At 45.8% G+C, this 23,076-nt stretch overlaps 7 protein-coding genes across 7 annotated transcripts; 3 read left to right on the top strand and 4 right to left on the bottom strand.

The window, feature by feature from the left end:
• Nucleotides 1-399: 399 nt before the first annotated feature.
• On the top strand, nucleotides 400-7,342 carry GGI43DRAFT_397134 (proteasome activator BLM10). Its single transcript, XM_083205063.1, has 3 exons — nucleotides 400-1,321; nucleotides 1,391-6,746; nucleotides 6,830-7,342. Exons 1-3 carry the CDS (start codon nucleotides 858-860, stop codon nucleotides 6,890-6,892), a joined length of 5,883 nt encoding a protein of 1,960 aa, XP_083064494.1. The 5' UTR covers nucleotides 400-857; the 3' UTR covers nucleotides 6,893-7,342.
• A 528-nt stretch (nucleotides 7,343-7,870) lies between these two features.
• GGI43DRAFT_380834 (uncharacterized protein) lies at nucleotides 7,871-9,428 on the bottom strand (the record flags this gene model as incomplete). The annotated part of the gene is made up of 4 exons (XM_083203037.1): nucleotides 7,871-7,962; nucleotides 8,029-9,047; nucleotides 9,106-9,338; nucleotides 9,393-9,428. The coding sequence occupies 4 exons, from the start codon at nucleotides 9,426-9,428 to the stop codon at nucleotides 7,871-7,873; spliced, it is 1,380 nt and encodes a 459-aa protein (XP_083064495.1).
• A 1,827-nt stretch (nucleotides 9,429-11,255) lies between these two features.
• GGI43DRAFT_421019 (uncharacterized protein) lies at nucleotides 11,256-12,290 on the top strand (the record flags this gene model as incomplete). Its single annotated transcript, XM_083207885.1, has 3 exons — nucleotides 11,256-11,573; nucleotides 11,610-11,721; nucleotides 11,773-12,290. 3 exons carry the CDS (start codon nucleotides 11,256-11,258, stop codon nucleotides 12,288-12,290), a joined length of 948 nt encoding a protein of 315 aa, XP_083064496.1.
• Nucleotides 12,291-14,296: 2,006 nt separating this feature from the next.
• Nucleotides 14,297-16,277, top strand: GGI43DRAFT_421020 (heterokaryon incompatibility protein domain-containing protein; the record flags this gene model as incomplete). Its single annotated transcript, XM_083207886.1, has 2 exons — nucleotides 14,297-15,245; nucleotides 15,289-16,277. 2 exons carry the CDS (start codon nucleotides 14,297-14,299, stop codon nucleotides 16,275-16,277), a joined length of 1,938 nt encoding a protein of 645 aa, XP_083064497.1.
• Nucleotides 16,278-16,417: 140 nt separating this feature from the next.
• GGI43DRAFT_431381 (uncharacterized protein) lies at nucleotides 16,418-17,213 on the bottom strand (the record flags this gene model as incomplete). Its single annotated transcript, XM_083209402.1, has 3 exons — nucleotides 16,418-16,805; nucleotides 16,889-17,035; nucleotides 17,093-17,213. 3 exons carry the CDS (start codon nucleotides 17,211-17,213, stop codon nucleotides 16,558-16,560), a joined length of 516 nt encoding a protein of 171 aa, XP_083064498.1. The 3' UTR covers nucleotides 16,418-16,557.
• Nucleotides 17,214-18,893: 1,680 nt separating this feature from the next.
• GGI43DRAFT_258593 (Gfo/Idh/MocA family protein) lies at nucleotides 18,894-20,555 on the bottom strand. Its single transcript, XM_083200950.1, has 2 exons — nucleotides 19,571-20,555; nucleotides 18,894-19,515 (listed from the first exon to the last, which is right to left on the bottom strand). Exons 1-2 carry the CDS (start codon nucleotides 20,163-20,165, stop codon nucleotides 18,968-18,970), a joined length of 1,143 nt encoding a protein of 380 aa, XP_083064499.1. The 5' UTR covers nucleotides 20,166-20,555; the 3' UTR covers nucleotides 18,894-18,967.
• GGI43DRAFT_258588 (uncharacterized protein) lies at nucleotides 20,556-22,859 on the bottom strand. Its single transcript, XM_083200949.1, has 6 exons — nucleotides 22,651-22,859; nucleotides 21,935-22,597; nucleotides 21,758-21,854; nucleotides 21,431-21,687; nucleotides 21,067-21,377; nucleotides 20,556-20,998 (listed from the first exon to the last, which is right to left on the bottom strand). Exons 1-6 carry the CDS (start codon nucleotides 22,737-22,739, stop codon nucleotides 20,946-20,948), a joined length of 1,470 nt encoding a protein of 489 aa, XP_083064500.1. The 5' UTR covers nucleotides 22,740-22,859; the 3' UTR covers nucleotides 20,556-20,945.
• Nucleotides 22,860-23,076: the final 217 nt, after the last annotated feature.

Here is a 23,076-nt window from a genome sequence, read left to right on the forward strand (position 1 = left end):
TCACACTGCTAACTGTAGCTATGGAGCATTAAAGGAGCTATCAACGATTGAGGCGTCGAGGTGGGGCTCGCCGGCGGGAGGCAGGCTGCCGGCTACTGACGTGTCCAAGTGCCGTGACGGAGGGGACTGCGGAGGTGCGGAGGTACAGGCTGGAGTATGGCCAGGCCTGCGCCGGGCGAGGTATCGCGTACAACCTCATCGCCAATAGTAGTAATATCCAGGCAGACTGACTAATGCTGCAGCTTCGGACAATGCAGCTAACTCTGGTGTCGGCGAATGGCAGACGCCCAATGCTGGCACTCGACTGTCGCACTCGACTTGACCGAAGCTTCATTTTAGCGGCCGCGTTAGCCAGCTGCTACCTGCGAGCCGCCTGTCACGGCCATTTATAGGCAGCCAGCGCTGTTTGCTCTACTGGCGAATGCTGTTCGCCTCAATTAGCACCGTAGCTGGTGGCACCACCCGTAATTTAGTACCAGTAGCTTGGTCGTTGCATTAGGCCCACGACTCAGTGTCGTAATACCTCCCATTGGAAATCGACCTGGCACTTTATTTCCGCCCCAGCTTTCCCACTAGCATCAGCATCATCGGATTGCATCAGTACCAGATACCACATATTATTTCGTCTTTTTGTTAATTCTGCTGCTCCATTACCTGCCCTTTGCCCGTCCGCCCTGCTGCGGATTCCCCCATGGGTAGCCGCAGCGCCCGTTGTTCCTGAACCTGAACCGTTGCCCAAGAGCTTCGGTCGGTTTGCGTGCCAGCCGAAACCCCTCTCTCCCGCGTTTGGATTTCTCAGCCTCGCCTCGTGAGCAGGGGAACACAACGAAGACGCAGAGACAGAGCATCAGCAGGTCATGGACGACAATCTCGGTCCCGGCCATGATGGCCCAGTGGCCGGCCTGTCTGCGAGTGCGGCGTCACACCTCATGACCAGCTTCGCCGCCTACGAGCCCATTTCGCGTGCCACAACACCCGGCCTGCCCTTTTCCAAATCCGACGACGACGACAAGAAGCGATATCGACCCCGAACTTTTGCATACTTCCAGCTGCTGCCGTTTGATGTCGAGGAGGAGGCCCAGCGAGATGCTGCCCTCCAGGGTATCCTCAAGCAGCTCTACATCGCCATCCAGGCCGAGGACTTCTCGCCCGGTGCGCTGCACTGGACCAGAGAGCTCCAGGGATGGCTGAATCTCAAGTTTGAGATGACGAGGGAGCTCAGGGCCAAGCTGGCGAAGCTCTACTACTCGCTGGCTCTGGCTCCTGGCATTGATGCCAGTGCTGCAGATCGCTTTCTGCGCATGGTCCTCACTCTTACGAGGTACGTTGGAATTGAGATGTGGCCTGCAGCAAGCTATGAACGAACTGACTGACTGACGTTCAATTCTAGAAAGAACCACTACCTAAAACCCGGCGAAGACCTGACCCTCGACTGGAGACCGCTTTGGGGAGAGGTCAAGGCATGGGCCCTCCCCTCTGAGGTGGCAGCGCACCAAACGAACCGAAGACGATCTGCGAAGCAGCTCTTGAAGCTGACCGTTCACGCACATACATACTTTGACCCCAAAGACAGGTTGATAATGCTGCAAGAATTCCTGCCCTACTTTAGCACAAACGACCTGCAGAACGCTTTTGTGGTAGTGGGAGCTCTCAACAGTCTTTTGCCCAGCCATCCTGCCCCAGAGGCTGAAGTAGGATCGCATCCGGCCAACTTCTTCCCAACTCTCTTCCACTTGTGGTCCTTGGTCAATCGATCAAAAGTTGTTGATGTGGCCTTTATCGACCTGTTTTCTCGGATAGCGAGAGATCACAGCCACTGCTCCTACGTCCCTTTCGGAGAGCACGGCATTTTCACCAAGGCTCAGTCTGACCTCATCTTTACAGCAATTCTTAGATTGACCCAGATCCCGGTTGGACAAGCCAACTCTCCTTACACACCCCTCGACTATATGGCTGGAACTGGTTTGTATTTCGAGAAAGACAAGAAGAAATACCCAATCGCCTATATGATAGCTCGACTGATCGTAAGCTCCCTGTCTCCCGCCTGCTGCGACCAAGAAGAATCCATCATGTCGAGTTTGGAAGGTCTCATGGATTCCATTGATACCTTCTTCCACCCTTCCAACCAAGGTAATTGGTCAGGCATGCTCGGCCAACTTGTGCTTTATTTGACCGATGGATTTGTGTCCCGGTGGAACCGCGAACAAAGCTCAGAGCTGGACATTCCGTATGAGCGAAAGATTAACGACGCCTTGAAAAAGCGATTCGTGAATTCGCTCAAAGAAGTCACCTTCATGGGTCTGTTCTCGAAAAGTACCCGAGTTGCGCAGTGCTATTACAACACGCTGCAAGGGTTAGCCTATCTGGAGCCTGATCTGGTTCTCCCAGGAGCTCTTCAACGCTTCTACCCAAGTCTTCAGGGTCTGGTTGAGGTTCACCGGACTACGTCCAGTTTGAACGGCTTACAAATGATTGCCAACATCATGTCAAAGCTAAAGGGCTACCGATGTCACATTACTGCCCTATTGGCCTTGGCTCTTCCCGGTATTGATGCCAACGATCTCAATAAAACACAGTACACTCTTCACTTTATTCAAGCTGTGGCGTATAGTATTCCTATTGTTGCACTTACGAACGGCGAGAGCCATATTCACGACACGACTTTGGCCATGGAGTGGGTACAGGGCGAGATGGACCGCATGGAACTTGAGGGCCAGAATGTAAAGATTGACTACAATTCTGAGCTTAGCGATGAAGATGAAGCAAACATCCTACGGTCCTCGACTGCCGGATTTGGAGAGTTTATCATCACACTCTTGGGCAAAGTTTTCACTTTACTTGAGAACCTCCCCGATGCCAACCAAGTTCGTGGAGGAACACCGGAGGATAGCGTTGTTAATGCCCTACCGGCCGCTCTTTCTCCGCTATTTGCGTCCATGTCTCCGGATCTTTTCGATATTACTCTGGAAAAGATTGCCACCTTTGTCGCCTCGCACGTCGTCCACCAAGCGCGAGATGCCATGGCTTGGATCCTCAATGCACTTTGCAAAGTCAACCCGGAGAAGACACTCAAGGTGTTTATCCCCATGCTTGTTGTCAATATTCGAAATGAGATCGACTTTAACCACGCAGCTTCTGATCGTACCAGCGGGACAGACTATCTACCTAGAGATCGAGCTCTAGTATGGCATGTCACCATGCTTGCCATGGCTGTGGTGCACGTTGGCCGCGAGGTTCTTAACTATAAGGATGAGCTGCTTGGAATTGCTCAGTACATGCAAGAAAAGTGCCGTGGTCTGCCCACCATTCTTGTTTCAAACTACATCCATCATCTGTTGCTCAATCTTACGCATACCTACCCCATCGACCATGCTTTGTATGAACCTGACGTTATCAAGAGAGGTCTTGATGTCACCGACTGGGGTCAAACCACCGCTCCTGCTGACCTTACTATCAAGTGGCACCAGCCGTCTCCGCCAGAGATTGAGTTTGCCGTTGAGCTTTTCGCCTCGCAGACCAAGACAGCCGCTGAGCAGTTGGAACTGTTGCTGAGCGACGATCCCCCAGTGAGTCGAAAAGGCAAGAACAAGGAATGGTCCGATGAAGTTTCTCGCCTGATGCAGCAAATTCGACTGGTTACTAGCGGCATGGCTACCATGTTCGACCCCAAGCGAGCCTCAGGAGAGATTTCCAAGAAAGATGTCGATGTTGTTATGGATGTCGATGTTGAAGAAGAATCAGAGGATGTCATGGTAGACGACGAACCACTTGCGGAGGTATCTGAAGATGAAGAGCTGCGTCCTCAATATAGATACAAAGCTGGATACCTGCTCAGCCCGAGTGACCCTGTGTATGAGCGTATCCACGATTTGCGAGAGCAGCTTGGTCAGCTGCTGACAAGGGCACACACGTTCTTCACCGAAAATGAACCGGATGATGTCGAGTGCTTCACCACATTATACACTGCTTACCGGACGTGGATTACAGATGTCGGCATCGAGCGATCGGCTCATCCTCTGGAACGTCACTTGCGCCTATACAAGTGTGACATTGCTGCCTTCAAGATTAAAGGCTTGAGAAAAGTTTATCCTCGACCTTTGCTTATCAAGCGTGCAGAGGCATACCAAATGCTGCGCATGAAGCACAATGCATCGGCCCGGCAGAAGAGCGATTTAGACAAGCGCTTGTTACTGGACCTTGCACAATCGTGTCTTTCCTCATATGCAGATGTGCGCCGCGTTGCACAGAGCTCGCAGGACTCGTCACTAAAGGTGCTTATCGGTGGTAAACCCCTGGTTATCCCCGTTCTCCTGGACGGCTTCAAGAAGGCTATCGAGGAGAATGACCACGACAGGATTAAGGGCGCCATGTATTCTCTGTTTTTTACGTCGCTTTTGAGAACGTTGACAAGAGACTGGAGATTTGCTCCCCAAGCGATGCGCCTCTACATAGAGACGGCAGGCATTGACAAGCCCTCTATACAGAATCTGGGATCTTCTGCTATATACTCATTGATTGAATTTGGCAAGTCATTTGAACGAGCTATTTTAGTTGATGATGCACTGGTAAAAACAATCAAGCCCGACGACGACGTATCGTCTGCCATCGGCAGTCGCCACCAATTCATACTGAATAGGCGAAAAAGAGTCGAGGCTTCCAAGGCGGACCTTGGATTAGAGCTGACGAAGCTGGCAAAGGGAGCACATTGGAAGATTGCGACAAGATGTGCTGTTTTTGCAACCAACCTGTGCCTTCGGTTCGATACAATCGCCCCAGCAGAATTTGTTGACCTGGTAGCGACTGGAACCAACGACCCACATCCGGGACTGAGGAACTACTATCTCACTGCTTTTACCTCGCTGTTTACTACTATTGATATGCGAGCCGTCTATGACCATGATTATCGCAACTACCTAATGGAAAAGGAAGTAGAGAACAGAAACAAGATCCAGGTTCCCGTGGACAAGGGCGACGCTGAGTTCACACAGAAGTTCCTGGACGCTTTCCAAGCGCCTCCCGAGGAAGCCGAGTACATGGTAGACTTTGACCATCCTGGGTGGCTGGTCTGGGGCAAGAGCTTTACTGCGTATCGTGCACGTCCGAAGCATTTTGACAGCTATGATGACGCTGAACGAGCAGTGCGTGACCAGGTTGGCAAGATCTTGACCAAGGAATGGTTTTCCCAATGTTTCGAATACCTCAAGCAAGAGCCTCGAGACGCTACTAATGACAGATTCCGTATGAATAATGTCTACCTGCTAATGCACGTATTTGACCTGATGCACTATGGTCGAACGGCTGCCACATTGGATGATATCAAGGAGCTCACCATGGAAATCTATGGCGATGGCAACGATAAACACCAACATCGTGCGACTGCGGAGATCATCGGTGCGCTGCTAGGCGGATCCAGCGATGATCCGCCGGAAATACGCAATAAGGTCTGGGCGTTTGCTGCGCCAGTGATGCTCAAGGTTATTGAAGAAGCCTTGACGCCAGAAAACCTGCAATATTGGCTTACTTGCCTCCATCTTATCCTCGACTCCAAAGACCCACGTCGATCTCACGAAATTGTGGATGAGCTTAAGTCATTCCGACTGGACATGACTTCAAACGCTGCTTTCAAGGAGTCTTCCAAGGTCCAGCTGCTCGAATTTGTCATCGCTGATGCAGGATGGCATTTCCGCCACGAGAAGCCCATCCTGGAAGACTTTTTGGCTCACATAGACCATCCTTACAAAGCTGTGCGTGAAGCTATCGGTCGGGTTTTGTCTGTAATCTACAAAACAAGATACTACGAAGCTTTTGAGAATGTGAATGCTCTATTGGAAGCTAACAAACAGGCTTCATCGATTGGGCTTAGACCGTATGAGCTCTCTGGTGAACTGAAGACTACGATGAAGGACGTATTTGATCGACTCGAGAAATGGCGCCTCGAGCGAGTTCCAGGACAACAAGATCAATCTGCATATACATGCGGATCCAAGACTGTACTAGTGTGGCTGGATTGTACGCTGTCATCGCACGAATGCACTCAGTTAGTGCCCTTCTTTGCAACCCCGTTCATGGACCAGCTTCTGCACATGATGGATGTCAAGGAAGACCCAGAGCTTATGAAAGTCGCATATCACGTCTACCGCCATCTCCCTAACATTCCCTTCCGTGATGGAGAGGATGCTCAATTCATCGATGGACTTGTTAAGATTGGCAGAACGGCCAGCAGCTGGCATCAGCGATTGCGAGCCCTGGTCAACATGCAAGTCATATACTTCCGCCGTATTTTCCTGACAGGAGAGCGAGAGCGCGATGTCTTGTTTAACAACGTGTCGGACATGCTTGGAGATCCCCAGCTTGAGGTTCGAGCATGCGCAGCGACGACGCTTGCTGGAATGATCCGCTGCTCTCCAAACCGCATCCGAGACCCCATGATTGTGCGCCTCAAGCGTCGTTTCGAGATCGAGCTGGATCAAAACCCGATGCCCAAACGCGGCCCCAAAGTCTCTGGAACTGAAACCCCCGTTGATATACATAAGCAGATCAACAGGAGACACGCTGCAGTCTTGGGCCTGGGTGCCCTAATCGAAGCTTTCCCATACGCAACACCGCCACCGAATTGGATGCCAGAGGTGTTGGCAACTGTGGCTCGACGAGCTGCGGGCGACCCAGGAGTCGTAGGCAAAGCTGCCAAGGGAATCCTTAGCGAATTCAAGAAGACGAGGCAAGATAGCTGGACTGTTGATCAAAAGGTAAGTAGAAGCACTGGCTTGCGCATATATTTCTACGCGTCGACATATTAGAAAAGGAAGAATATGCTAACTATTTTCGATAGTACTTTACTCAGGACCAACTAGAGGACTTGGAAGGAGTTTTGTGGAAGAGCTATTTTGCTTAAGTGCATTTCTCTCTCTCTCTTCTTTCTCAAGAGAGGCACGGAAAGGAGGCTGTTGGTAATTGTAGACATGGTTCAACTGCAGATTTCAAGGGTTCGGTATCAGGTCTTTGGAAGAGTGTCACTTTTGGTAGAAATTAGGATCTCGGAAATGGGCATATAAAGCATGGGGTTGGACAGGATGGGATGAGTTCACCGCTTTGGGTAGAAAGGGGGTAACTGTATAGGCTTTTTCCTCCCCTCATGTAAGAAAGACTTTTTAAGCTTTTTTTTCTCCCCACTCTTGCGCTTGTGGATAAGATTTGTAAAGGCATTAGATTGAAAGCTGTGTGGTGATAGTGAGGGGAGTGAATGGAGACTGATATGTGTACTGATGACTAATAGAAGATGAATGATACGTATGAACTGTGCTATCTTGTTGCATCTTTAATGAGCATTACTCATCGCAAAGTGGTTAAGAATAGTGCAATTTTTGAATAAACTCCGTGTTGACAACTAGATATTCATGATATATGAAGAAATGAATAATGTAGTGATCGTGGGTGACTGACACCGTGCCGGTCGAAATTGATTGTTCCTGAACCTTGCCATGGTATTTCTTGCCCTTTTTATTCATATGGCAACTGAACCACTTGATGTCAATGTAATCCCAATCGGCGTGAGCCGAAATTCTGGCCTTGCTGCCAAATGCCTTTCCCTTGATAGGTCGGGCAAAGACAGGGGGTTGAGCCTTTTGGGTTAATTAAGCTGATTTACTGTTAATTTAATTATTTATAAAAGATAAAATTATATTGGTCTAAACTAGTATTTGTCGGGACTATGAATTAAAATTCTTATACTCTGTATGCATTTGTAGTGTAAATATTAAACGAAATGGTAGATTTGAGAGTTGATCTACATATAAATCTGTCAACTTGAGCCCGTTGTTTGCTGACAATACAAAATGTAGCTGCATTTTAAAATTTGAACCTCAATTGAAAGTTATTGAGATGCAATGGCGGCCTGCTTCTTGACAACCGGATAGCTGTATGACCCTCCAGCGAGCAAAGGTCCTGTCGGACCATAGAAGCGTACTATAAAAACAAAATGAGTATTTGTTATCTTATAAACCAAGGCTAGCGTTAAAAGGTTTGACTCACAGTTAACAGTAAAATCGCCACCTCCAGCTGGTGCAGGGAGCCAGTTGTTTGTCCAATTGGCAGGAGGAGTAACATCAGCTGGCTGGATAAGAATAGTAAACATACCGTCACGGTCGTTGGTTCCATACACCAGTTGGCCATCCTCATATGTCAAATTGCTCCGATCTCCCAGAGAATATATGTTCAGGGGGTTAGAGATAAGATAGCTGGAACTGTTATAGGCAGTCAAGCTCCAAAATCCGTCGACGGGTGGCTTCCCCGAGAAAGTAAGGGTATAAGACTCATTGCCAGCCAAAGAGAGGCCTTCAATGCCAGAGCCCATATATTCAGGATATAAAGCTTCGCCTTGAACCAGTTGCAAATATCCTGTATAAGCAATGATGCTTCTGACTGCATACTGATTGTGGAAATCTCCGCTATATTGTGGAGGAAAGTCAAACCATTCGTTGTTGAAGAGCTGTATTATGTTGTCAGTTGCCAGCAAATTCGTTTCGGCTATCTCGTTTGCCTCTGTGTAGTTGACGAATGCTGGCGGAGAGTATTTGCCATTTGACACTCCCGCCTCTTGAAGCATCGAGATCACTGGCAGAGTCTGGGCCGGGTCAATTGGAGGATTGTATGGAGCTAGCCTGGCGACGATCTCCAAAAGAGTCTTTACAGAATCACTGTCCAGAGCTGCAGGAAACACCATTGCCAAAGGTTCAAGAGCGCCGCTTCCCAGCAATTCGTAAGTGAGAGGAGGGAAGGTCGCGATAGTATGATCGAGACGAGATACTGTTTCGACTTTGATCTGGGCCTGAATAGCGTGCACAGCATCGAGATCCGTTGAATTGTTTTTTAGTAGGATTCGAGGCAAGACAAGACCATACGGCGTGGGGTAATTGATAACGCCTAGATAGCCAGAATTCTTCGGAGGGCGCTGCAATCCGTATTCGCTAGGATTGCACGTGTAACTTAGTAGATACTTTCCAGGCGCTGTATTGTTTAAGCTTCCAAGATTCGCAAAGTTGTTGGACCACCTATAGAATTGTTATTAATCTACTTCATCATCCTCAAAAAGCCATGATGAATGCTTACAAGTCGTAAAATGGGAAAATATAGAAGCGATCATCAATTTTCGGTATCGTGATGGCGACATCATTCGCTGACAGATCCACGGCAACTTTTGAGTAGAGTGTATCTACATTTGGTCGTACAATAGCTGCTCCATCTGCTGTTGCGGTGAATTTCTCGCTAAATATCGCATTGGTACCAACAGATGTTATTACAGAGTCCAAGCTTGCAGCGTATTGGGTTAATGGAAACCCATACTAGAAAGCTGTTAGCTCTAATACTGCCAAATGCCTCTTGTTGGTTTCACTGACAACAATAGCAAAGGCGGTTGCGTTGCTGGGACTCATTGTTTGTTTGGCATTCGGAATCGAGTCAAGGTGAGAAGGGAGAGCATTTGCAATATTGCCGAGTATCGCCCCCAAGGCAAGTATGGATGGAGAGAATTGAGATAACATCATGCAATCATGAGTTAGGAGATGTTTTGCCGGTTAAGAACCTAAAGTGCAGCTGTGTCTTGATCTGGTGTTTAAATCTTTGTAAATTGGGTGAAGGGTTGCCTCTTATATAGAACAGTTGAGGTCAGGAAAGGGGTTGCCGATGCATAGATCCCACCAATACCATCAAATGAATAGCAAAGCATTTTCAGTCTTTTAGGGTATATTGATCAAAAGTTGTCAACCAAGTCTATCCTAGATGTCTTGTGTCGCTGCCTGGGAAACAAAACAGGGGCATATGCCTGCAACTCTATCATACGTCACCGCCACTCTAAAGTAGCAGTATAGCATATATAGTGTCGGATATTTTAATGTTTCCGAGCGGAATCCTTTCAGGAGCTAGCCGAGACATATCCTGAGTACCCCCGTAACTACTAGACGCGCGCCGGGGAGGAATTTATTGTTTCTAAAGCTTTATACCATATCTTGATATGGTAAGAATAGAGAATATCTATCAACTAATCCCTATAGAGAGAGGTATTCTATCTGTTTCATTATTCAGTATTAAAGCCGATACGACTTAGGTTACGATGCTGATTATTTTCCGTTTCTCCAATAGGAGTTGAGCATTATACAAGAGAAAAGTTTACTACATAGTGTAACTGATGGGGTTTCGACTTCTGACATTATTTTTTAAGTATGCCTTGCATATCGAAAAGAAACATCAAATAGTGTAATTGTACTTGAGGCAAACTGAAACAGCCTCGGTAAATACTGGCCACCCATGCCCGCCGAAATAGGTAACCCATTCGATAAACTGTAGCATCCATGTCCGCCAAATCAGGAACCTATGCCCACTAATAAAGGATAGGAAATTGTTTCGGTAGTATAAACCATCCACGTACTCAGAGACAAGGATTAGAATGGAAAGTGCATATCAAATTAAATGTCGGAATATATACTGCCGAGGCAATAGCTGCATAGGATCGAATGTTGTACGCGTCTTCTCGCCGTAATATATGTCATCTCTACTACGCCCGATGGAGCATTGAACAGCGGTTACATCTACTCCTCCAATGACAGTCTATACACTATTTACCTCCATATTCTCGATGCCGAAGTTCTACATAAGCAAGTCAGCCTCCTGGAACTAATGCTCCAGGACGCGACAAACGGTGCGCGGCTGCAAGGAGATTTAATAGTCGAAACTGGGTAATCTCCAGAAATATATTTACCATTTTCCTTTAGCGTGGAGTTAAGATTTAACTCCGAGTAAGCAATGTTAATGATTTCGATTGTGTGCCAGCTGCGGTAATGTGGCGGTACCATTTTAGTCTTCTTGAGGTAGCTAGTTGTACAAGAACATTAGCATGAAGTGGAATTGATGCGGTAAGACAAGGCTTTTTAGGTGATGATGATATAGATTGTACGACGTAGGCCGTTTTTCTTAATGAATTCGTTTCTAAAATTATCATGAAAGACGGCGAAGGCACCAAATGATGAAAATGCTACTCTCATCTAACTGTATACCTCAGTCGAGAATATCGCTTCCGTTATCCTTGGTGATAGTAAATAAGTGTCTGAGATGAATATATTTTAGACAGTTCTATGATAAAGAGTTCGAAGTATCGCATTATTTTGGATATATTACTCATACATTATTGAATGATTTAAAGGTTCTAGGAACATACACTCAAAATCGCCAGACTAAAGCACTGCATCGAACTTGGTCTGTCGACAATGGATTTCCTTGCGGCTTGTGAGGATCTTGCTGCGAATTTTGCAGTCTTTAATTTTGCCGACGAAGACTCGAATGTTTCTGATTCCGATCTGTTAATGTGGCAAACGCTATTCGGTTTTTCGTTGGACGAAGCGGCCAAGGCCATCCAGGATTGGAGAGCCGAAGCCGATTTCACTTGCCTGACTATTTCGCAAGCAGCATGGCTTCTAGTCAAAGAGGCGAAGATGGCTGAGGGCTACAATAAAGCATCTTATGAATATAGTCTATGGAGGGCACAAATGATCCAGAAGCGGTCGCGTATGTCAAACACTGATTTAGTGGCCAAAGATAAAGAAGCCAAATAACTTGTCAAGCTGGAGCACGACTCTCTCTCATCGACAGATTCGGTGGAATTGATTCGCTGCCTCCCCAAGCGACCAAAAATCCTCACTGGCTTAGACGACGATGGGAACATGACTCAGTTCTGTCTGTTAACTGGCAACTAGAAAGCAGGATTCCTCAACGCCCTGTGTAAAGCACCACCATTCTACGAACTAACGTTGATTCGTGCATCTGTGGCGTCGAAGAATTTATCTTCAACATCTCCATATCCAACACTCGGAATTGACACTACCCTACCACAGTTCCGAATAAACAATATCCTGCTAGAAAATAACTCTGCTTCCGATACATTTTCCATCGTTCGACCAGCGCAAGATGAGTATCCAGTTTGGTACTACTTCTACGGCACCCTTGCTGATGCCAGCATACTCTCTCGTATTATCGGTATGACTACGGAGCAGAATCTCATCAAATATAAACGCGCTAGTGTCCGACGAGGACGGCTCCATACACTGAATGAGAAATACTTGGCGCTGGTAGATGCGGATGAACGCTCAAAAGTCGACGGTTGGGCATATCAAGTGAAGAACCAAAATGAGGAAGATTCGCTTCGAGTTTATGAGACAGGGATATATGAAGTGGTCAGATGCACGATGGAGCTAATGGATGAACAAGCGGTTTTTATAAAGGGACTTACTTTCAGGCTCGCTTAATTATGGGCGCTCTGTCACGCACCTTTCCATTTCTTTCCAACTGTTGGAAAAGCACGACACGACTATGCTTTTATACAATCAATCAGATCAATACAATTCATCATTTTAGCCTTCTGGTAGATTCCTTGTATCAAGATTTCTCTATACCAAGATATAGACGCAATATAATAGAGTTAATGTTCTATATTTACAGTTAAGACGCTACAAGGCGTAATGGAATGCCTATCTTCATTGGTAACATGTCAACCTTTTGTGGCTGATAGGTCTTAACGTCCCATTTCCCTTAATTATCCCTATGCAAAGCTACAGAATTTGAGAAGAGAAATAGCTATTAATGGAGTATATGTTTATCTTGATGAAGTAGTGCTCGGTGAGTCCAGCACCCGTATAATATTCTGTGACCCCCCAGCCGCTGCCTTCCACGCCTTACTATCTTCATGACCAGCGCTTTTACAAGTAGCAGACGTACAACAAGTGGGAGGCGCTCTACCTTGAATCTCGTGCCTGGCGCTGAGCTCAGAGCTTTAACAACCTTTGGGACAACCACAGTCCGAACGATATCCGTAGGATTTGCAGCATGAAGAAAATTTACCGAGCTTTTTTCTGATTTGGTGAGCTGAACATTGAGGGTCGTTTGAATTAGGAGTGCCCCCGAAGATACGGCAACAGTCGTGAGTGACGCGCAGATCAGCACCCGTGGAGGAGTAGCATTGGCAAGCCTCAGCGGAGGCGAAGAAAGCAGCCACGGCGATGATGGGAATATTGAATCTCATTTTAACCTGAGTTGGATGTTGAAACGGGTGTATATGGCGATTCTAAGTCTTGCAGTAGCGTAAGTTGGAAGTAAAAACCAGGTTTGCTGTTGATTCTGGGGTTTCCTCCTGGGGAGCGACGCTCCCTTTTATACTTTAATATTGATGCTTCCGAGTTATCTATCCTTTTTTCTTCTTTGAGATACTTTCTTGTAGTACTTGATCACATTCCGTTCACTCTCGTGATCTCTCTGGAGCAAGTAGTTGTCGGGTCTTGCCGGACAGGTAGCTGCCAATAACCACGGGCCAAGTTGTAATCTAAATCATCCACGCAAAGTGTGATTTGTTGATTTTAAATAGAGTTTGATGTTATATGAATAAAAGATGACTAACTAACAGAAAACACAAGTCAACCATCGCCTGAATATTGGCCTGTAAAAGTATCATATCCGGAACTATTTGGCCAACGACAAGGTCGTTGGAACATAGTTTGCTTCCAAAGGACATCAATATTTTGAAAGTCACATTCCTCAAATGTATACCAGATAATGTATTTAAGTTATCTTAAATTATTTGAAGCCATGCAATATGCGTAGCGTTTGTCGGGAAATGAGATTTGGACGTGTAGACAGCTCCGGGTGGGTTGTGCACATCCACGGTGTAGTATTAATAAACAATTAAGCAACTAGTTCAAAGAATCAGTTGTAATCTGGATAGATAGAAGACATTCACTTGGAAAACTTGCCTGATGCGCCAATGTACGATTCGATGGCAAAGTAATGCGATGAGAGTAGCAGTATGGGAAATCCATGGCACAATGAACAGGCTAGTGCACTACGACTACGGCATGTCTGTGGCCTCAATAGGTACCTGACTGGCTGCTTTTCTTCTAATCTTCTATGTTCTATTTTCCATTTATTTTATTTTCCATGTATTTTATTTTTATTCTTTTATTTTTACAAAAATCAAACCAGCCCAATCAGCATCACAAGGATGAGGTTGCTTCGCGGTGGGTTTGGTAGGTAAGGCGGACTCGGAGCATGGAAAAGACTTAAGAGCCCCGCAATAGCACTTGTGATTAGAAGTAGACGCGGAATTTGCTAGGCAGCACGAGGCAGAATCATGGCTAGCAGCAGTCAGAACTTTGTACGATAGGCAACCAGTAGCCAGTAGGAGTGACAGTTAAATAGAGCGAATAATAGAGGCAAAAAGTATCCCCCTGGAATCTACTATATGTCATCATTAACTGCCGTCATGTTCACCTACACTCCTCTTCGTCGCGATATTCCAGAGATCAGGCTTGTTCGTATTTTAAGCGCTGGAGACTCCACATGCGATGTGTCGCTTGAACTACGACATGCTTCTATTGATGAAATCAACTTCAGTGCGCTATCGTATGTCTGGGGCGACGTCAAAAATCCGGTCGAAATACTCATAATTGGATCTTCATCCAAGATTGGCCAAAATTTGTTTAAAGGTTTAACGCAGCTTTTCGAAAATGGGACTCACTGCTGGCTTTGGATTGATGCTTTGTGCATCCAACAGTCAGATCAAGAGGAAAAAACTTACCAGGTCGGGCAAATGCGAACTATCTTTAGTCATTCTGAACGTGTATTCTCATGGCTAGGCCCAGGAACCTCCTCTACTGACAAAGCAATGGAGTTTGCCTCTCATATTGGGCCTCGAGCACTCTCCTTTGGACACGATCCCTTAGCGTTTGATATTCCACTTGATGAGTTACGAAACTTCTTCAATCATAATAAAAAAGTATGGAAGACACAACTCCTCCCAAAGTATGATGCAAAGAAACTAGATTTGGCCATGTTTATCCATGATATCATTTTTTGCCCTGATTTACACAGCCACACGCCCAGGCAAGGGCAAGTTGGTGATGATCTCGTCGCCGGCATTCAAAGCCTAATGAATCGAGAATATTGGCAGCGGATATGGATTAATCAAGAAATTGCTCTCGCAAGAGAAGTTACACTTCTTTGTGGCACAAAGAGCGTATGGCTAGACCACTTGGAGGCGAGTTTCAGTGTAGTGGACCAGTGCAATCGTTTACATCGCTACACCAACTCAGAAACTCAAAATTTTGCCAAAGGACTATATCCAAATTTTTGGACAAACCTGCCTCTTGAAACGCGCCGGCTAGTTCGCAGTGGAGGTAGCATAAATTTATCGCGCTTACTATACACGGATCGTTCCCTTAGATTGCCCCTTATACGCTGCTTCTGATCCTAGAGATTTGGTTTTTGGGTTACTTGGCATCATCACAGACAACGATACCTTAAACTTACGGGTCGATTATCAACTGACAACGGCCGAGGTCTTCACTGCTGTGACAAGAGCATTTATATCCAACGGCGATAATGACAAGAAGTCGTACCATCTTGACCACTGTGTACCAAGAGAAGAGAATACACAAAATACCCTGCCAAGTTGGGTACCTGACTGGAAAGGAATAGGAGAAGTAGGCGCTGCTAAACCCGAGATGAATCGTAATGAATTCTTCGATGCGACTAGCAACATTTCCATTCCAATACTTCCTCACAGCAAGAATGACGATTCTCTTGGTATTCTCCGTCGCGCCGGATGTCGTGTTGATATCATCACTGAAGCCCTAGAGCCATATCAACAGCCTTTAATGAAAGAGGATACACAGAACAGAGAAGACTGGCTATTAGGCGTCATGGCGTTTCTTGGGTTGGGACCTGTCGGTGGCCCAGGAGAGGACTACATGTGGCGAACTCTCCTGTCTCAAGGATGGTACGACAAGATCAACCCTTTTATCAACGAGGATGTTGCAACGTTAGTCCGCATGATTATGCGCGGACAGGATATTGATGTCAAAACCTTGAAACCTATCCAAAGGGAATTTCTTGATAAGTTAGAGTATCCACATGTTAAGCAACGAAATTTGGCTGCCCGACTTGACCAGCTTGAATATGCCACACAAATGATTCAATTGCTTCAGATGAGAGGTTATTATATAACCCGTAGAAGAACCTTGTTTAAAACAATGAAGGGTATGCTTGGTCTTGGTCATTTACCCATCAAGCCTGGAGACGTGGTAACATTGCTTTGGGGGTTGCCATCGCCAATCATTCTGCGTCCACGGAACGACAGTGGCTGTGACGGCTTTTCATTCGTAGGGGATGCCTATGTGGACCAGATTATGCACGGAGAGTTTCTAAAAACAGATCCTCCTCATGAAGTATTTACAATATACTGATAATTTCGGCTGATAATTCGCAAGATTTGAGGGTGGTATCGATCTCAGCTGCGGCAAACGGAATATTAGAGAACAATTGAGAGATATTGTTCATATTTCATTTTATTAGCTACACTGTATAGTTTTTGACTCCCAATCTAGCAAACAACAATTCCATGATGTTGTCAATGTTTCTCTGAGCTATGAATTTCGAGCTGTGAAGTAATTTTTACGGAATTATGTTTGCTATAGGCGGCCCTCATCAATGCCTAAACCGCATTCGTTCGGCTTCGCTTCCTCTCTAGCCCTGCTCAACGCCTTCATCGTCAGGATCCTCGCAGAAGTCGGCTACCTCAATCCAAGCTTGTCGCATGCCATCACTATCAGGCCACCCGACTCTCTGGATTCGTGACTCACCCTCGCACATCAGTCCATACCGGAGGACTTCGAAACAATGATCTACTATCGTCAGTCGCGTACTATACGGAGTCTTGTAAGCTTGAACTTCATCCTTACGATCGTGTCCTTCACGGGTAATGCCCGCCTTTACTTCATCGTCAGACATTAGATTATGTCAGCGTCGCCAAAGTACGTGCTATGATATCATAAAGTTAGTGAGACCAGCCTCTGACCGAGGTTTCCGCTGTGAAGTTTTACCAAACAATGTAGTCGATGCACACGTGCCAGAATACCCGCATCTCCAGCTTTTGGGCTCGTCACATAAACCCTGTCAATCTTAACAAAGTTTGAAGCTTCTCTTTCCACATTCTTGATCTTATCTATGTGGAACTGCGAATCAGCTACTGAGATGTGATGAAATAATGATATATTCTTACACTTTTCGACCTGATGCCATGCCGCTATAGCTCCAGGTACTGGATTCCGTGGCTCAGAAACATTGAAGTAATCACCAATCTCCGCAAATGTTCCCTCAAACCGAGCCTCCCAGTGCTCCATGACAGGCTGGGTGGGCAGAGGACAGCTGTGTCCTATAGCAAAATATAAGTTTCTAGCATGAAGACGCTTTCAAAAATAACATTGATTCACCATACAGATGTGGTCGAAACCTAGACTACGTGAAGAAGACCAGAGTGTAAGCAATTAAAAGTAGAACATGCGGAATCCAAGTTAGAAGTGATTTAAGAGTAAAATGTCTCTTTCTTTCAGCCCTGGTCACAATCTTTTGTAATAGCGTTGATCCGCTATCATCGCTTTGCTGCTCGTCATTCAAGCCCACCGAGTGAGACGAATCTATCATTGGAAGCTCAGAATAAGACATTACAGGGAATTTTTTGACTGAGAAACGAAAACTCGAAGGAATCAAAACTCAGAAGAGACTATCGAGGCTAAGAGAGGAGAAAGAGGATTGAAAGAAGGAGAGAGTTGCCAACTTCTCCTACCGGCCAAAGTAGATGGAGCACCCAACGAGATCGATCGGCCAATATTAGTGATGGTGGGCCAGTCGTAATGGCGAAACATATCTTGCAAAATTGGCCTAATCCATGCTTCCCTACATGTAAGGCCTACATGGTCGTATGGTCAAGTTCTCCACTTTTAGCCTAGCAATATAGAGGCGATAATGTATAGGCTATGTCAGATAATCTGCACCTGTAAGTTGCTACCCTCAGTATCTTCCTGATTTCATGAGTTAGCGATTTTGTTAGATTATACTGATTTTGCATGTTTTACTTGGATCTGGTGCCTCCGGTTCTTCCATATCATCAGAACATCTTATTTTGCCCAGCTAGTATGTCATATGAACATAGCTGATGCCCGTCAAAAGAACACCGCCCAGAAGCTCCAGCGTTAATATACTACCCAAATGCTTTTTTCTAATCTTTATACCGCCGTGCCCAAGGATGAAGAGGGAGAAATAGAAAATTTGAACAAGATACCTGGGAATGGAAACGAATCGATGGCGCACGATGGCGATAGCATGATAACGGCGGTCGGCTGGTTGGATGAACGCAGCGGTAGACCAAGATGCGGAAACTTTATGATCAAAAATTGGCTGCTTCTTATTCTTTTGATATTGAACACGGCAGTATTTATTGCTACTTTACGATTAACACTCATATCCACCCAGGGCTGCGGTTCTCGGCTGATGGTATTGATGAGATTGGCACATCGGGCGCCAGTAAATAAGCTCTTAAATAACAGGCTGCCCTTATAAGGTTATATTAACCGCTGTAATACCGCGTGCCTGTAAAGAATTTAGCATAGTCATAACAGGGCTAATAAATATAATCCTAAAATGCTTCCTCTGGGAGCAATCTCTTAATTCTAAAATTATACTATTTAAAATATATATATATATGTGTGTATAGGGAAATATTATTCAGCATCCTAGTTTAGTTATCTAGCACCCCGGCCGTGATTTAACAAGGCAGTCAGCACACGTATAAAAATATTTAACCACAAGATAATACTTGAAACAGTAGAAGCAGTAGAAGCAGTAGAGGCAGCAGAGGCAGCAGAGGCAGTAGAAGAATATCAAAATAGCTACAGTTTCGTGATATTAGCAACAGCTGGGGTGCTGGATAATGAAGCTGGGATGCATAATAATAATTCCCTATATACATTATATCTTTTCATAATTTTAAAATTAAACTTTTGTTTTACACTTTAGGAACAGCATATTTATTATATACCAGTATATTTAATATATTGTTGACTCTGCTACGTATGATTTTGAACTCTAAACAAAAAGATCACGCAGGATAGGTACCGAGCCACTTCTCTAGTTGCTCATGTCGATGTAAGGCGTCATGAAAAGTCGCAGCCTCGTTTTCAGCACCCGCTGCATATGCTTCGTACCATGCAGCAGTAGCCCTTGCATCTTCTGGAAGCTGCAGTTGATAGTCAGGCCAGTTCCATTCTATAGGCTTCACTTCGTCTGCGGCAAAGTCATGGATGTCAATGGTGACTGACTCTGAATATACATTCGTCTGTAATGCCGGACCACCTGGAGAGACTACACGGAGTTCACCTTTATCACAGTTGATGCTCCAGACAAAGGCTGGCTCACCCTTGAAAGGCGCCCCTTTGCGATAGCGCACAAGCAGAGTCGCGCCCTCATAGACGGTTGCTGATTCAGCTATCGAAGTAGTCAAGACGACCAGGTCTGGGACGTCGGACTGAATCGTTCCTCCAACTTCACCGGTGCTGAGGTCCACACGTTTTAACTCGGGGCGCTGGTTTTGGAATTGAATATAAGGATTGTGTACGTCGCCGAGAATTGACTGCACGACGTCGATCACTGAAAATTGTTAGTTTTATCGTACTCGGCTTGGTTAGTAGCGATGAGCACTCACAATGACCAAAGCCAATAGTATATGCGTTGACGCCATATTTCTTTGTAGCGAAAACATCCCATCCGATAGGTAGAACATCTCGCGGAGTGTGGGGAAATGCGGATTTAATGTCGCTGCTTAACACTTTCCCGTACTGTCCAGACGCAAGCACCTCCTTTACTTTCAAGAACACTGGAGCAAACCGGCCTTGTAAACCAACACCAGTTCGAATTTTATTATCAGAAGCCAGCGCTACAATCTCCCGTACATGCTCCGTGGTGTCTGCAAGAGGCCATTCAAGAAAGGCGTCTTTTCCAGCCTTGATGCTCGGCAGCGCTCCGGGATAATGACTGAGGACACCAGTGACGTTCACAACAAGTTGTACATCTGGGTCGGCAGCCATCTCTTCGGGGTCGCCATATGCATGTGCCGTAGGCGGCAGCCCAAAGTCTTTGATAGCCTGTTGGGCGGACTCAGCACTGGAGTTTTGAACGGCCACGATCTGAAACTTTTCTTTTCCTCGGGCCGATAAAAAGTAGGGCAGATGTGCCTTTGGACCCCATTGTGCCTTTGCGCGTGACGAAAGGCCAACGAGGCCTACCTTGATTGGAGCCATGATGATATGAGCTGAGAACTTGCTGTTGAGGGCTGGATGTTGCTATAAGCTAAAGAAGATTGCGGGAGGTGCCGACCTCGAATCGAAGCAACTGGGCCGTGCCCCGTTTTTATATTCATTTGTCAATTCCATTTTCATGTTAATCAGAAACTTTTAATGAACCAAGTCGGACAGGTTTCATTGATTTATCAAGCATGCGAACAGATTTAATGAATCCAAGGCTGAGATGCCGAAGCGAACTCCACTCATGGACGCTGCTTAGACCGCTCACCCGCTGTCGGGCATAGGGCGGCCGCCATCCTCTACAACCCCCGACTAGCCCGACCGCCCGACCGCCTAACTGAGGCACACAAATTCGTCTCTTCAATAACAAATAAGCGCTCAGGTGGATTTTTGGGATTAGTTTATAGTAGAGATAGCCTTTACTCTTTATGATACTCAAGCAGTATGTCTGGTCTGAGACACCCTCTGCCGTTATAGATAGGTAGTAGAATTGCCATGGATACTACAGCTCTTGTCAAGAAGCAGTGAATGTGTCAAAGATTATATAGAAGATGATACGAGAAGGATTAGCTAGTCATATAATTACAAAAAGAGCCCAACTTGGAAAAGAATATGCAAAATTCCTTCAGCACACTCCATACTGCATATGGCGCGTCCACTAAATTGCAAACTCTTTTATGAATACCCGCATTTTCGTTTATTGTATCAATAGTTACAGTAACAAGGTGAAATCGGCAAGAATTATAATATCGTTGGATGGAATAACGCTGTACTAGCTCATGAGGCCATCGTCATGAACTGTCTTGTTTCTAGAAGTTGTACATAAGAAGCTTGAGATATGGTCAGGAGGAGTTTTTTATGGTGGAATTCATGCAATTGACTTGACGGCTCAACATACCAGCGACAAGCCACCTCTGGCTTATATCTTGAATGGATTTTTGCACTGGAAGTAATTGTTCCTGATGCTTGATGTCACCGGTCTCTTGATAGATGAATATTGTTGTTGCTGCTGATCTATAAAGCCAGCTGAGAAACAAAGGACAGGTCTCATCAACCGTGCCTCGTTCCCCAGCCAGATATTCCTCGGCGATAATTCGTATCTTTTCTATTTCCGATATTACTAGTTGTCTCGACTTGTAACTTTGTTCGTCCGTAAGATGCGCCGGTGTAATGCCGTCAAGGTAGGGGGTATTAATCAGTAACAAAGCCCTAAATATGATCAGAATCGAACACCTCGCGAATCTCAAAACGGATAGTCATACGTGCTACAAAACCCAACGGGGCAGCAGAGAAAAATACCTCTTTGGGCACTTTCTTCCTCGACTAGGTTACTCAATGATAAAATTGTTCGATTCAGTTGATCGAGATGCTCGTATTCTAATTGCAGACCAGCTCTCAGATTACCTAAATACTGGAAAACCTGACTTAGCAGATTTATGGCTTGCGCTGTTCGAGCAAAGCTGCCTGCCTTGAGTTCCGTTGGGTTGGAGAGTCGCTGGGGCTCTCTAGGTGTGGCTACCTATAGTCATATAAAGTCTTAGTATCTTGCGAGCCAGTATAACACAGGCTATAGATCGTGATTCCCTCACCAGTCGATCCCAATCATCATCATCCACCGGTAACGGCTGGTCTTTCTTTGGGCCTCGAGTACTGAGCTGGCGCCCGTGAACTCCAATGTTCAGAATACTGTGACCCGTATTTGTTGGCATTTTGAGATACGTGAGGATCATGCTTGGATTGCATATACGGGATAACGGCAAACATACTGGTCAATGATAAGGATTCCCCACCACACTCGGACTTTCTCCTCTCCGCTTGTGCTCGGCAAATCTGTTGCATTTAATTCATCTATTCCAAGTGCGGTTCCATATCTGGCGCATGTTGCGATGGTTGAGAAGACGGCTGGATAAATACCATGGCCCAACTCATAGAGAGCAATCATAACCCCAGCTTGAACCATCTGGAGAGTGAAGCAACCCGCAGCCTCAGCTGCGAGAAAAAAATGTTTTATAAGAATATATACTTCCGATGTGCCCTTGTTTTGGTCCGGTATTGACAAAATTAGTTTAATGGAAAGGAGAAGCAGAATAGAACCTGGTTCGTGTTGATGGAGCGGCTGGTTTGATAACAAGTTATGAAGACGAATGCGGGAGATAATTGGCATCCACTGATGAACAGTTTTGAAATAATTGGCAACTAGAATCCTGAAAAAAGAAATGTCCTCAAGATACTCAATTATCCGACCAGGAATCGTGATCCGGCCATGGGGGATTTGGGCACCACAACTTTCGAACATGATGGGGTCAATAAAGAAAGAAGGCGGAAATCTATTAGTCAGTGCCCCGATACTAAACTGGTTATTGCTGCTGAGATTCTCGGAGTGCGCCGTGGTTTTGCGCTGTTCCGGATATTTGCATGTCCTCTTCAATCTGTACTGCAGTTAGTTTTACTAGACTAGGCGATTAGGAAGCAGATATCATACTTGACACAAGTAGCACATTCTGGTAGCTGTTTGCTGCACCGCTTCTTCCGCTGCTGACATGAATGGCAAGAATAGGCCGCTAGAGCCATTGTCAATATCCTAGAGTATGGAAACAAAGAAAAAGCTGAGACCCGAGGCGGACGAGTGGCGGGGAAGGCGGATGTAGGACGGCCGCTTTTTTAAACTGTCGGCAATTTCGGAAAAGGCGGAACAATGCCCGTGCCTCTCCCCCCTATGGACAAAGCAGGGGTTTAGGGAGGCCAAAATACAGCATGTTCAAAATAAGCTGTTTACAGATTTGTAACTACATGTTTCTATTATGGTAGATATGATAAATACCGTCGATAAATTTTGTCAGCAAACGCTTTTTGGAAACGTGCCCCACTCAAGCATTTGCAATTGTGGCTCTCCAAGTAAACAATTGTC

This window comes from Trichoderma evansii (assembly GCF_050947405.1).
Source record: "Trichoderma evansii strain SZMC 28006 chromosome Unknown GGI43scaffold_3, whole genome shotgun sequence".
NCBI classification, from domain to species: domain Eukaryota; kingdom Fungi; phylum Ascomycota; class Sordariomycetes; order Hypocreales; family Hypocreaceae; genus Trichoderma; species Trichoderma evansii.

Coding starts and splice junctions, on each gene's coding strand:
- GGI43DRAFT_258593 (XM_083200950.1), bottom strand. CDS start 20,165: ATGGCTCCAATCAAGGTAGGCCTCGTTGGCCTTTCGTCACGCGCAAAG. Junction 19,516..19,570: donor TACTATTGGCTTTGGTCATT/GTGAGTGCTCAT, acceptor AACAATTTTCAG/TGATCGACGTCGTGCAGTCA.
- GGI43DRAFT_258588 (XM_083200949.1), bottom strand. CDS start 22,739: ATGGCTCTAGCGGCCTATTCTTGCCATTCATGTCAGCAGCGGAAGAAG. Junction 21,855..21,934: donor GGAATCCTTATCATTGACCA/GTATGTTTGCCG, acceptor TACGGGTCACAG/TATTCTGAACATTGGAGTTC. Junction 20,999..21,066: donor CCAGAGGTGGCTTGTCGCTG/GTATGTTGAGCC, acceptor CCATATCTCAAG/CTTCTTATGTACAACTTCTA.
- GGI43DRAFT_397134 (XM_083205063.1), top strand. CDS start 858: ATGGACGACAATCTCGGTCCCGGCCATGATGGCCCAGTGGCCGGCCTG. Junction 1,322..1,390: donor ATGGTCCTCACTCTTACGAG/GTACGTTGGAAT, acceptor GTTCAATTCTAG/AAAGAACCACTACCTAAAAC. Junction 6,747..6,829: donor GCTGGACTGTTGATCAAAAG/GTAAGTAGAAGC, acceptor TATTTTCGATAG/TACTTTACTCAGGACCAACT.